This window comes from Tachysurus vachellii, chromosome 11 (assembly GCF_030014155.1).
Source record: "Tachysurus vachellii isolate PV-2020 chromosome 11, HZAU_Pvac_v1, whole genome shotgun sequence".
Classification (NCBI taxonomy): Eukaryota; Metazoa; Chordata; class Actinopteri; order Siluriformes; family Bagridae; genus Tachysurus; species Tachysurus vachellii.
In genome coordinates, this window is record NC_083470.1 from 11,949,815 (window position 1) to 11,964,799 (window position 14,985).

Here is a 14,985-nt window from a genome sequence, read left to right on the forward strand (position 1 = left end):
GTAGCAAATTCTCATTTTTATTCAAAGTAGAGAAAAGCTAATATATGGGGTGTGCTATCTGAGGTATTAGTTTGTCAAAATAATGCTACTTTGTAAGGATTATCAAAACATAAACAAATAACAGTAGAGGAGAGAGTGGGGAAAGAGCCAAGAGGGTTTTAGAGGACATGGGGCCCAAGGAGAAAAAGGGTGAAAAAAAATTGTCCAGAATGCATAATATTCGCAGCACCCCTGAAAATAATTACATCATGGTTTGAGGGTAAAGAGAAAAAATAGTGTATGGAATTACACTCTTTATACACCACCTCTGTGCGCTTCTCTTTCACCTGACAAACAAAAAAAGCAAGCCAAAAGCATGCAATATTGTAACATTGTACCTTGTAGAACTGATAAAAAAAAGGACAGTCAATGCCATTGTAAATAATTATATAAAAAAATGAATGTAATTGTGCGTCACAAGCCAAACAAGGGGTTTCCATTTTACCCTCCTTGTAAACGCTAAAAATGCAGTGTAACAGATGCCCCAGCAGATGGTGCAGTTATGATGAACACATTGCCTCAAATAGAAGAAGTCCCCAATAATCAGCACTACAAGGCAAACCACAGCAGAGGTTGGTTTGCCTTTGAACTGGGGATGGAGTCCTGAATTCAGGGAAAGTGAACATTTCAATAAGATGTTTTTGCTATGCACATGTCTATAATTTGACCCTGATTAAAACAACAGTTTGTAACATGTGGCATGTTTGTAAGTTGGTTTAAAAGTTGTGCGTCACGACAGCGTGTACAGCAAAGAGTTTAGCGTATGTGGGCCATCTCCTCCAAAAAAGGGGTCTTCATGCACCCAGTACAGAGTTGATCCATCCAGAGGGGTGCCTCGTGTTGCAGAGGAGTACGCCGCGGGTAAAATGTGTACGAGAGGTCGTAGTTCAGAAGGCAGCTGATGGACGCCATGTACAGGTCAGAAAAACGGCATAGTCGCCGTGAAAAGTAAGTAGGATTGTGGCACGTACGAAAGATGCTGCCAAACTGGGGGTTGAACAAGTTTTTGGTGACAGCCCTATAAAAATAAATAAATAAATAAATAGCATGGTTAAAAAAAAAAAAGAGAGAAAGAGACTTATACAAAGATCCCTTATTAAAGCACAAACAGGATACTATAGTAATACTAAAACTAATTTTAAAAACAAATTAAGAAATAAGACAAATGCTTGCATATTTAAATTGATAAACTTTTCCTATAGTTAAAAAAATGCCAATACTTGTTTCAAGTGTGTGACAGTGTGGAAAACAGTAATTTATGTATGCAAAGCACAGCACAGCATCTTTTTAAGCTTTTGCGCTAAACCAAAACCACAAAAGCAATATATAGATTTCATATTATAATCGTGACAATATCTCTAAACTGGTGTGATGATCAGCCAAAGTAGAAGAAGAAAGCAAGGCTTTATACTCTTTTCTGTTTGTTCTGTTTATATGGGAGCTTTCTTTTGAAAACATTTTACAGAGAGAGAGCTAGAGAGAGAAAAAGAGAGCAAGAGCAAGAGAGAGAGAGAGACATTAAAACATAGCACCAAAAACAGAAGTGCTGATTATGCCAGTCCCACATGTATTTACATCATTAAACCACTTTCAGAGAATAAGCAGAAGTGGCAAACAGAAGTGGCAACCAGAAAGAAAAAGAAACACATTTTTACCATTAAATCCTAGCACATATTGGCTGACAATACCATTCAATAATAACAGCATGAATGCTAAAATGTAATGACTGAACTGAGAATACATTACAAGCTATAGAAATGTGAAGTGTTGCTCCCCCTTCTGCAAAACATTATAATAAACTGCAGAGAAAGACACTTTGGCTGACATTTTTTAAACTTTAAATCTGTAGATCTGATTACATTTGTCTTAATGGCTCCCAACAGTTATAGAGGTGTTAGAAAAATATAGTACCATTTCACCACTACCACATCACGATTAGCAAGGGACTGCTGTTTCGCACTACAGATTTTTCAATATAGCATCAGCTTGTAAATGTCGAAGAAGAACAGTGTTATGAAACTATCATACTATGAATCATATGCCATCTGGCTTCTTTTTCATATGAGCCAGAACTCTGGTGATGCTGCCACTGCTTAGTCAGTTTTCGAACCACTCACCGGAATTCTTCCCTCTCTCTCTGCCATTCCTGAATTACTTTTTTGGATTCTGGATCCCGATACATCTGGAATACATGCGAATATTATGCAGTCATCATTAACTATACAATTATTGTTCTTCAAGAGGAAAAAAAATCAAAGTGTATCTAAAAGCCACTTTAAATAGATAGAACATTTGAATATAAAATATCTGCCAATTAATTAGTTATCTCCATCAGCCAGTGATGAAGAAACCCCACACAAAAAAGTATAGCAAATTTAAATTTTAAAGTTTTTATTCTGTGCTAGAGCATATATTTGTACCGGTAACTTGATGTTCAGAGTAATGACAGCATCATTCAAGTTGGCAAAAGTATAATTTTATTATTTATTATTTTTGATCTGTGTTGAGGGTGGTGTAGTTTGTACCTGCATGCGCTCCAGAAGGCCAGTGAGAGCTTGAAGCCAGGTAAGACTCTGTGCATACTGCTCAGTGTTCACCACCTTTGTCTCTACCTCCAGCTCAGGAACAATTGCACCGGTCCTCCACCCATGGCGCAGCATCAGGTCCTACACAAAAGTCAGTTAATATTACAATGGCTAAATTTTTCAGCATGTTAGACTTAGTTTCAGAATAAAACTGTCATGCGACATTAAAAACAAAGCACACTTGCTGTCTCCAGTGGAAGCAAATACAAATGAGTGCAACTCACTGCCAAGTCGCTGTACAGATGGTCCCCAAAATAGAGGACTCTGGAGCCACGCCAGCCTGTTAGCCTCAAAAAGTCAACAAGGTTTCCCTGGAAAAAATAAGACACAAGAACAAATGCTTAAGTGTCTTACACACTGGACTGCTAATGATGAGCTTGGCTTTGAGTGTTTGACACATTCATTTATTGTACTACTCCATCAGGAATTGGAACTGTTGTGGTAACTACTTTCCAGACCTCCCAGCTAATGACACAGCAACCCACTGTTCACTGGCTCTGACCAAGTCACCAATAAAAGCTTGCAGTTCAAAGAATATCGGGGGCTGGTTTGAGGCCAGCCTCTCAATCCCCCCAGACAACAGAGTTTAGAGGTTCTCAACAAAGAGTTTAAAGGAGGGTTGACAGTGTTCCTGGATTTTTAAAAAAATTAACAAATACCATCTAAATGACATGGTTTCAGAATATTTTTATACATCTTTAGTAATTGTCAGCCAAAGTATTTGCCAACATGTAGCAATTCACAACAACAAAGCAAGACCTACTGGCAGGGAGCAAGAAGAGGTCATTCTCACAGCAAGTAAACTATCAAAAGGCAGTATTTTAAGATCACAAACCCCCAATGGCCTTTCACTTAAGGTCAGTCAAAGGAACTTGTGCACAATAGACAAGTAACTCTGCTGAAGTTGGTTAAAGGGATATTTATATATGGAGGTGGAAGTTGCTTTTAGGGCTTATTTCCAATTTAGGGTCATTAGTCAGGCTGGAGTTTAAACAGACACAATACAGAATTAGCTAGCTTTTGCAACAGCTCTTGAGAATCTGCTCATTTCCACTCAGATTTGCTTGCCTTGCATAAATATTATCTGGTTTCATCTAGTCATGGATGACAATCTAAATGACGCACAACTGTACGTGGATAGATAACCTGGAAGACATCTTAACACATTGCGGACTGCCAGGGATTAGCAAATATTATGTTTAAAGAATAACACTGAGTCAACAAAAGGCAGCCCATTTCACATAAACTGCAGGGCTTTAAAACATGTTGCAGCAAAACTTTATTTTGGCAGTGGCATACCTGTTTGTAAATCCTCCCTTTATCCAAACTCTTGATTTTGTCCCACTGGAGGACTCCATTACTGTCCAAACGCCTGAAAGGTCTAACATATCGGATACAAAACTATTAGTCAGATCACACAAGGTACGTTCACAATGACATTTCACAAACAGACTGGCCGATTTCACATGTTAGTCTTTCAGAGGTTATAAAAATGTTTCTGACAGGAAACTTACTTCACACAGTCATTAAAAAAGTGTGGCTTGTCAGCTTGAACGATCACAACATCGAAGAAGTCCCTCCAGTCTTTTCCCACCATGTACTTCATGCCTTTGTCTCTGAAAAGGTTCAAACAAAATAAAAATAAGCATACAAACCAGTGACAGCACTGTATTATCTATAGCTGCTTGATAATGCTTAAAGAAGCTCCAACATATCTGCACAGATGTACAAATGGGTGTAACACCGATCTCTGCAAAACTCACACAAAGCTGAAGGGGCTGTTCGTAATTAGGAAAAGTTTCTTCCCATGGCTGGCTAGTCGATGCAGTACTGCATAAGTCTCATCACCTCTGAGAATATATTTCTCTGGGGAAAGAAAAACAGAAGAATTTTTTTTTTTTTTTAAACCAGCACTCTCATTAAAGTAACATTTTATTTTTGTACAAATAGCAACCATTTCAGCCCATGATTCACTGTCAGCAGTAGGTGCATGTGTATGTGAAAGATAAGAAAGGCTACATGGTGTGCCTCATACACAGAAGAACAAATCTTATTAGCACAATAGGGACACTTGTGTATGAGCACATGACAGCAAAAGCTGGAAAAAAAAAACACATGATAACATAGCTATCATATGTAGTTGAAAGAAGCCAATGTTTGTTATTTATAGAGCTAAATAGCCAAAAACTAGTTTCTGCACCAGATTCCCTCTTTTTCTGGTGAAATTAATATGACAAAAGAGCTTGCATAACTATTAAACCGCAAAGCTCAACTCCTCCATCTGAATACTTTCTCTGCAGCAGAACTTTAAAGCATTTTTCCATTGTTATGGTGTGTTAAAAAAAACAAACATTTATTGTTAGACCTAAATAATGAGCATCCACCAACTTCCTGTGAATTCTCTCTTAATATATATACACACTAACATTTCAGAATGACTATAAATTTACTTACACCTCTGTATTACTTTGGCTATTTGACTAAATGTAGAATAATGATTACATTTAATACAAGTAGAAAGTAGATGTGTAATTGTAATGGAAACACTCAATATTGATTGTGTCCCTTCTCTCTCAAAGCCGAGTGGTGCATATTATTCCAACACCACATTTAGTAATAAAAAGCAAACAGAGAGCAAATAATAATAATAATAATAATAATAATAATAATAATAATAATAATATACATACTGGGATCCTCTAATTTTTCTTTAAATATGCTCAATATTTACTGTATTATTATTATTTTATTTATTTATTATGAAGAATTTCTACTGTATTCTGCTTGTAGTTATTATCCTGTACGTTTGGCCTGCTGTAATCACTGCATGCACTGAACCATGAGCTCTGTACTGGTGCTTTCCCTTAGCACAGTAGTATGAACAGGGATTTTCCCCTCTTAGTCAAGTTAAACATATAAAATATAAATGGCGTATTTGGAGACCCACACAGCAGTGCCTTCCGTTTTCACTGTTCTCAAATGGCTGTACTACACAGTGTGTAGAATGCCACTGTGGTTGGTTAACAGGAAGCCATTTGGAAATTGAGCCAACTGCTTGTTGTTGGGGCCACTTAAGGAAGACATTTGTTTTCGATGTATTGATGATTTTTTGGCACAATAATAGGTTTGCTTTAAAAATACAATATATAGACAATTCTATTCCTATTTATTAATAACCTTTGAAATAGTAATATTTCTTTCCTATTTAACACATTCACATAGAAGATACGATGAATTTTAGAATATAAGACTAAAAATAGTGCTTGTTTTACGAGCAAACGCTGCATGTAATACAAATCTGTTTATATTTCACATACACAGAGCCAAATGCTGGCCAGATTGATGGAAGCAGAAGTAAAAATGCTTAGTCAAAGCAACAAAGTATACATCTGCAATGTTTCTAATAAAATACTGTTGGAAAAGACTAAACTCTTACCCAAGTCTTGCATTATCCACTTATACATGTACCCCTTAATATGCACCATACCAACAGCGTCCTGTGAAAAAGTCAATGTGTCAGTGGCCACAATAAGAGCATGACCTCATCACATCATAAAATGCTTTAGACCGTCACAGTCTGACAATCAAACTGACACAGGCTTATTTCGTTGAATACAAAACACGCAAAGCATTTTCTCATTCTCTGCACATATGTCTTTCCAAAAACTAAGAACTGCTTCAGATCAACTTTTGAGACTCTGCCAGTTAGGCGTGGACAGTACACCGTGTTCTAGACTCGCATGTACAGTGTAAACATGACAAAAATGGTCTTTTCAATGTGTACTGATCAAGAGATTGCAACAAATGCTTTCTGTGGCACAAAAGAAAACACAGATTTTGTGTTTTAAACTAAACAGAGTTTGATGAGTGAGTATGGCAGCAGAGCAGCAAAGCATAAACGTGAGAACAATTGAGCATAACGTGTTTCTGCTCAGTGGGAGCAAGAGCAAGGCCATGAGAAAGAAGGGGGATGGGAAGTACAAAGAAAAGTCTTCATCGAGCTCTAACTGAGAACTGAGAACTGAGCACCGACAAAACAATCACCCTGGAACCAAATTCTGCAAAGTCTGGTTTAACTTGGCTGAATGAACGGGGGTTTCGTCAATAAGTCCTCCGGAAAACATGTCTGAGACGTTCCAAAAAACTTTGTCTTTTAACTCTTCACTCATTTAACAAAAGAATCAACCATAATAAATAATATACAGATTTTAAAAAGTTTAAAACTAAGTTTTCTCAAGAAAATGCTTTAAATGCCAAGGCTTAGAATAATAAGCTTTTACCCAACAACTTTTTCTAAAAATATTGCATATATAAACTTATAAATCTTCATACAAAGATATTGATATTTGCAAATATTACAAATACATAGAGTATTTATATTATATTTATAGTAACAATAATAACTATGATAACAACTACAGCAACATGTGAGTGCACACTTACAGACACATCTTTGTAGAGGTGCTCAGGGTCATATTCTATGTCATTGGAGATAAAATAGTCGTTAACAGAAGCCAAAAGTGTCATCTCTGGGATGGAAAACACGTCCATGAACTGCTTCATCTTAGGCCCCTGAAAAGAAAACCACACACACAAAACAATGTATTACACAGAAAACTGAGGTGAGGTAACAGAGTGAACAACAAAGAACATAATTATTTACTGTAACAAAACATTTATTATTTGTTCAACTAAAAAAAAAAAAAACAAAAAAAAAACAACAACAACATTGCTTTGTATTATTTAATTACTAAAAATGGACTTAGGCAAAATGATAAAATTAATTAATTCATTCATTCATTCATTTTCTACCGCTTATCCGAACTACCTCGGGTCACGGGGAGCCTGTGCCTATCTCAGGCGTCATCGGCCAAATGATAAAATGTTCTATGCAATTAATTTCCATTTGTCACTTATTCACTGAGAGGTGTAAGTAAATACCTTTAATAAATACCTTATAAACCAACATACATCAATCAGCCATGTCATTAATCCACCTGCCTAATATTGTGTAGGTCCCCCGTGTGCCACCAAAACAGCTCTGACCTATCATAAAAGGGTTTACTTAGTCTGCAAGTAAAGATTGTGTGAAGGTCGTAGTCGTGTGAAGATAACATCCACATGAATTCCAGGACTCAGGAAGCAAGGCTTACCAGCAGACCATTTCCCAGAGCATCATAATGCCTGGTGCCATCTTCACAGGTAAGCGAAACACACATGCATGTGGACATCCACATCCAAAGTGCTTCATCAAAATAGGCCACTACTTCTGTTGCACCTTTGGTCTAGTTCTGGTGCTCACATGCCCGCTGTTGACAGTTTTTGCCAGTGGACAGCAGTCAGCAAAAACACCCTTACCTTCTGTTGGCTCATAGACCATATGAGCTAGCCTTCGCTCACCACATGCATTAATGAGCATGCTTGGACAACGTTTGGTAGCTACTAACCTTTGCACATCATCAAGACCTGCCATTTTGGAGATGTTCTAACCCAGAAGTCTAGACAGCTCAATTTGGCCCTTGTCAAAGCTGGCCAGAACCTTACACTTGACCATTATTCCCACATCCAACACATCAACTTATAGAACTGACTTTTCATAGTCAGTTTTCATGTTATTCACTTTTCTGTTATGGGTGATTGGTGTACATCAATAATATCAAACCTAAACTTGAAGGATATGCTTGGGTAGCAGACAATAAAGAACATTAACCTTTCCATAGAAGCCGCTGACTTGGTGGAGAGGGATGTGATTAGAGCCTCCATACAAATGCATGACCTCATCATCTGGAACCGGCTTCAGACCCCTTTGAGGAAAACAACTCAATTAGGGATCTGAATTTTCTTTTAAATTATACTTAAATTGTTATATCATAAAGTTGAAAAATGACCAACATTGAACCTGGACATATTTTTGCTTCTTAGGACGCAACATTTCATATTCAATCGAGTGCAAAATTTTCCTCTTTGATAACTCTTTAGTGGTGGTTAGCTTTAGCAAATATTATGTACATAGTACAGAAATTAAGCTTATATTAATGTTGAGACAGATTTGTGCACTGCCATGCAAGAATACAGAAAGCTGTGCTATTCACAAAATGTTATTAATAATTATTATTGTTATTTGAGGTCAGACAGTTGGCAGGGAAACTAAAAAATTAACACTAATACATCCCCCATTTTATTATGATAATGGGCAATGTAGCCCAAACTTACCTATACACAGTGCCTAGCTGAATATAATGGAAAGCATCTATTTTCATCAGCAGTCCCTACAGTGAAAAAACCCAATTAGTCACTAGTACATACGTATAGGCATGCATAAATTATTATTTTATAACGTTCTCTCAAAATATACCTTCTGGATATCGTAATGAAGGCCTCGAGCTGCAAAATTTGGAATGTATCTGTACTTGCTGATATCTTGTGGATACTAAATCAGAGAGTAAAAAAAGGTCAACATCTCATTCACGGGTATCCAACAACCACCAACTTATAAAGTAATGACAAATTATCACACTATTATTCAATACTTGTCTGTAAACACCCCACATACATCCAGTGTCTGGTAAATTGCATTTCCGACAACAATAAATAATAAATCTAATAATAATAATAAAAATCCTTAGTCACAGTGTCCCTAAAAATCCACTGACCTTGTAGTGCTCTATGAGGAACTCTCTGGCTTTGTTGTAGATCATCTCATCGAGAGCGTTTGAGTAGAGTGCCAGTGTGTAATCATAATCAAAACCATAGATATCCACCTCATCCAAGTTCACCTCGTTGTTGGCATAGATGGTGGAGGGATTAAGAAGGTTGCAAACTCCAGGAGGAATCAAATCTGAAGAAAAGAGCATGTGAATGTTAGCTTTAAATCATATCAGAATGACATGGCAACACTGTCCCAGTTCTCCTCCTGTGGGAGATCAGATTCTGTACCTCTGGGTTTGATTCTTATCCAAATTAAAGCCTGCTGCTGGGAATTAGGATATGTTTCGGAAATGTAAATAAATAAACTACTCTGGATAAGAGATGGGATTGTTTTCTTTGGATCCTTAGGCGTGGTTATGCTTCTGGCCTGCAGTTTATTTGTCAGTCCACAAACACAGCAAGGTATAAATCTGGTCGCTTCTGTGTTTATTGCATGTAATGTTATACTTACTTTTAAAACCTGAAGTTTAATGACATTTACAAAAAACATGTTTAACTCCATTAAACCCCATAGTTCAGTGTGCATAAGAACAGTAATCTGAACAGATCTTAATTCCCCCTTTTTCCCCCTAAACATGTTCTTTCCTCTTCTTTTCTCCAACTTACCGTGTACCAGGCGTTTCATTTCGTTGTATCTTGCCCATAAGTAAGTTTTGTGGTCGATTTGTGGAGCGGTAGAGGAAAAAGATCTCCCGGATTTGTTAAAAGATTCCTCTGCTTTTGATTTCCCACTGACATGGTGGTGTCTGTGCGGCGCTGCCACTGAGGCTGTTGCACACTTTTGTCCTTCTTTGCAGCATTTCTGGTCGTTTGGTGTCGAACTGGTTGCAAAGCTAGCACAAAAAGTTATGTGTGATTTAAACCCGACACTGCTGCTTTTCTGCCACAGAGCAGAACCTACATTTAAGAGTCTCCTTCGCGACATGTCTGTAACAGCGCTGGAGGTTGTCGAACCCGACTGCTTGTTTACCACGCTGTTCTGTCTGTTTTGTACACAGTGTACATTTAGGCAGCAGCTGCACCCGAAAAGATAAAAGAGGGCGTTAACCTGGCGTTTCAAACCAATCCCGTGAAGGCGTGATGATAATTGACGTTAAACCGAGCCAATGACCGTGAAGAACGCTGTTTCTCTGAGTAAGGGTTTTTGTTCCCGGAGGAAATCGGGTTTTTGTGCCAGTTCAGCCAATACGTGGCAGATGTGGTAACGGCTTCCATATTTCATGCGATATGATTGGTCAGCCCTGGGCATGACTAACAGTAGCTCCAGCCTACATGTGCTACGTGACGAGTACGTGTGCTTTGTGTGCTCTGTTTATCGGTGGACTCTTTGGTGTTCCTGTACGGTTCAAATGGTAGTTTTTAGTATCAGATACAAAAGTAGTCACACCGCGGGAAATGTGTAATCAGGAAAAAAGTATGTCAATAGACTTTGGTGGGACAAGAAAACTTTAATAACGACATCGCCGCAGACAAAATAAAGACTCTAATAAAGACCCGTTTATATGCACTTGAGAGTCGACAAAACATGAACGAACTTGTGCATCAATTTTCAACGAGACAACAAAGGCGTGAGAGCCAACACCCCATGACAGACGCATAGCCTAGGAGAAGAAAATCAAACAATACATTTCTGGCATTCATCAGACACCTTAATCCAGAGTAACTAACATTTTATTTCAATTTATATAACTAACAGTTGACGCTTTGCTCAGGGGCCCCGCGGTGGGATTCGACCTCTTGACCTGATGAGTAACCCAACGCCTTAGCCACTAGGCTACCAATATTTGCATCCCAAAGACACATTTACAAACAGAATCAGGTTTATTGGCCAACATTGGAACACAGTTATGTTTATTAAGTATTGTTCACCACTGATGCAGGAGGGAAAAGAAGTGAGCTCATTTTTTAAATTTCAATGTAGTACCTTCCCTCAAAGAACTTAAATACAGAAAGCCTCAGGGAAAAAGTGTGGTTTTTAGGTCATGCGGGTTAACTGTGCAAGTGACGACTTGACAATTACGGACTATGAAAACATTTGTGAAAAATGAGTTCATAAAAAGAAACAGCAATAGTTTAAGAGCAGCTACTAAATATGTACCTTCATAGAGTCACAGTAAACACCACATTGACCATTGTTGAGGACAGCTGTGAAGCCATAAAGGTGCTCACATGTTCACATACTCACATGCTATCTGAGTCACAATGTCTATGTTAATGCCTGAAACCAAGAAATTCCAGTCAAACACTGAGATGGCTGATCTTGGATTTTGGTGTCAGATATAGGGGAACATACGGAAGCGTATTCATTCACTTGAGTAAAAAAATCTACTCTGTTTTTCTGAATTAACGACTTAATTATCTCAGAATTATGAGATAATTTTTCAGGAAAAAACATTTTTTTGCTCTGTTTTTCTGAATTAACGACTTAATGTGGATTGCATGGAAGTAAACATGTCCCACCTTTCAAGTTTAATCAGTTGAACCGATATGGTATGCTTCACGGATATAAGATGATGCATCTGAAATGCATTCAGACTGGCTATGTGGTGACACAAGAGACAATCAGGCAATTGTTGAAAATACTGGATCCCCATGGAGTGCAACTGAGGCGCCGGAATCGTCTTCGGCGACGTTTGTATCATAATCCAGGCCCGAACTTTTTATGGCATGTTGATTCATATGATAAACTCAAACCATATGGGACCTGCATCAATGGTGCAATCGACGGGTTTTCACGAATGGTGATACGGCTACCGTGAAGCATACCATATCAGTTCAACTGATCCTAGAGAAACACAGCAACGTCAAGCAGATCAGAATGTTCTTTTCGTCTGAACAGGCGCAAAGTCTTGAGGTATCTGCGCAAAGTTGACGCACTAATAACAATACTATTTATATTACTTAAAGATAGCAGTATCTCCCAATGTCTCAAACCCAAAGTAAAATAAAACCGGATTAAACTTGAAAGGTGGGACATGTTTACTTCCATGCAATCCACATTAAGTCATTAATTCAGAAAAACAGAGCAAAAAACTTTTTATTCATGAAAAATGATCTCATAATTTTGAGATAATTAAGTCGTTAATTCAGAAAAACAGAGCAAAAAAATTTTTTTTCCTGAAAAATTATCACATAATTCTGAGATAATTAAGTCGTTAATTCAGAAAAACAGAGTAGATTTTTTTTTTTACTCAAGTGAATGCAATACGCTTCCGTAGGAACATATTTCCTCTGGATGAAAACAAATGTCTAGGTTTGTAAGAGTTGAAGTTTTGAGTCACAAAATATTTGAGTAATAGATACCCATTACTTCACAATTTACATAATTTGTGTTTGTGTATCTAGACCACCTAAATGTTTAACTTAAAGGGAAAGACCTTTATCGCAATGGGTTTACTGCATACAAAACAATCTTAGATTTTTTTAAAAATTAATTTCTTCATTTGCAACACTTTTGAACTGACTCTATTTCTGTTTGGTTTTCATTGTTTTCAAGAAAATCCACCTGACAAATTGGGGATCATTACCAAAATTCAAGTAATTCTTGTTGTGCTGGTTGAGCTCAAATGTTCCTGTCTCCTATGCTATGTCCATCTGTGCCTTTTGTGTGTTCAGCTCTTCATTGCTGAGCTTGATAAGGTCTTCCTCTTGTTGGTAGGTTCATAGTCTCTCTGCAGCATGTATCTTTAATAGTGAGCATGAGGACAGCAGACCTGAGCACACAGAGTAGTGTCTGCGTGTATGATCAATGACTGTAATGCACCACGAACTGCAGGAAAAGAGACAGATTCATGAGTATGGAGTAATCTTTAGAAACTGTTGCACATGAGCATATTTCAGATTTGCAAGCACAATTCATGCATTTCTCATTTCACAATTCATTTCTTCTCATTAAACAATCTAATATTTGCTTGCAAGCTAACCTAATTAAAGTTAATAAGCCATGATCTAAAGTAAAAAAAAAATAATTGTAACTTATCCTTACTTAAGTGTAAGGGAAAATTGTAAACTTTACTATATTAGTTTACTATGTCAGAATCAGAATCAGGTTTATTGGCCAAGTGTGTTGACACAAACAAGGAATCTGGTTCCAGCTGTTGGTGACTCTCAAATGTATAGACATAAATAAAACTATGCATATAGATTGTACTATACAAGACAAGACAAACTTTAAAAGCAGATAAGTTGATAAGTGATGCATAGAAATCTGAATATGAATTAAATGGTTGAAATTGACAATTATTCCAATTTAAATACACATTTTAAGAATCTATGTTCATTTTAGTGCAAAACAATAAACACAATACAATTATTTCAATATATGATTGCTTCACATGAGTACACGTCACACACTTTTTATTTAGTTTTAGTTAGATCTAAATATTTCCCAAACATTGTGTAAAGGGCGATTTATGCCCAAATGTAGTAATCAAGTATAGTGAACATATAATAGATACAAAATAAAAAAAGAAGAGTCTGGTACAGTAAACCAAATAACACAGCACACAACATGAATTTAGTGAATGCGTTTTAACTTAAAAAGGAAGAAAAGATTACTGTTCTTAAGTTTAATGTGTAGTAGTATATATGCCTCAGAGTCAATACATGGTAGAGGCACTTTTCACAGCAATTACAGTCTTCTGGGGTAGCTATACACAAGGTTGTCACACTGGATTTGGAGTGTGTGGAGTGTGGACTTCTCTTTGTTCAAGATGGGAGAGCTTATTTGCTTTTTGCTAATGGACAGCAACCTGCAAGTCATTTGACAGATTTTCAGGTTGATTTAGGTCCTTTCACTACTCCAGAATATCCACCTTGCTCTTAGAAAGCCAGTCCATTATAACTTTGGCTTTATTCTTGGGGGCTTTGTCCTGTTGGAATATGAAATTCCGAACCATTTTCAGGCATTTCATTTGGTTTTCCTCCAGATTCTCCTTGTACTGAATGATCAAGTTCCTCAGTCTCTGCAGATGAGAAACCTGCCTAGCATATAATGCTTCCACCACCATGCTTCATAGTGAGAACTGTATTGATTTGGTGATAGGCAAACTACTATGGTTTCATCTGACATCTCATTTTTGATATTGTTGTGTGATGCATGTTTTTCTTTGTTGGACATTACATTCTGTAGGCCTTTCAAAGGCCTTTCCTGGTGGCCTTTTTTGGCCAAGTATATTATTTCCCAGTCATCTAGGTTTGATGAATGGATAGGTTATGGCAGACTGTGTGTGGTACCATGCACAGCAGAACCTTGTGCTTTCAAATTAATTGTGGTTGTTCTATAGTTATTTTTTTTAAATAAGTGACAATGTTATTCCAGTTTAAGAAATGTTATAGCAAAGGGGGTATATGTTTCTCAACCAGTCAAATAGCTCATTTTTAGATAATGCTAGTAATGGTTTTGACAGTAAGTGATTTATATTGTATTTAAATTTTGTGTTTTTATTTCTGCAATATTTTCCTATTTGTGCTTCAGTTTTTTTTCCACTTATATTTAACCTGGTCATGATGCGGGACCTCAGAAGGTAGTATGTACATTAAAATGCAACCAAATAATCCATTAGCAGTTGGCCCGATAGCTCATTTGGATTAAAAAACCTTCAGGTAAACAACTCAATCAATCTGAGCTTGATCTGTATGACATTTCAAGCAG

At 37.1% G+C, this 14,985-nt stretch overlaps 1 protein-coding gene across 1 annotated transcript; it reads right to left on the reverse strand.

The window, feature by feature from the left end:
* Position 1: 1 nt before the first annotated feature.
* nt5dc2 (5'-nucleotidase domain containing 2) lies at positions 2–10,331 on the reverse strand. The gene is made up of 14 exons (XM_060880877.1): positions 9,939–10,331; positions 9,278–9,462; positions 8,980–9,054; positions 8,838–8,893; positions 8,335–8,428; positions 7,068–7,196; positions 6,061–6,121; positions 4,388–4,490; positions 4,139–4,240; positions 3,924–4,005; positions 2,849–2,935; positions 2,565–2,705; positions 2,157–2,221; positions 2–1,057 (listed from the first exon to the last, which is right to left on the reverse strand). Exons 1-14 carry the CDS (start codon positions 10,255–10,257, stop codon positions 796–798), a joined length of 1,761 nt encoding a protein of 586 aa, XP_060736860.1. The 5' UTR covers positions 10,258–10,331; the 3' UTR covers positions 2–795.
* Positions 10,332–14,985: the final 4,654 nt, after the last annotated feature.

Bases quoted from the DNA above. Each gene is read 5' to 3' on its own strand.
- nt5dc2 (XM_060880877.1), bottom strand. From the start codon at position 10,257: ATGTCGCGAAGGAGACTCTTAAATGTAGGTTCTGCTCTGTGGCAGAAA. The intron at 4,241-4,387 runs GTGAGTTTTGCA...GAACCTTTTCAG, and splicing joins AACAGCCCCTTCAGCTTTGT to AGACAAAGGCATGAAGTACA. The intron at 2,706-2,848 runs GTGAGTTGCACT...ACTTTTGTGTAG, and splicing joins ATCTGTACAGCGACTTGGCA to GACCTGATGCTGCGCCATGG.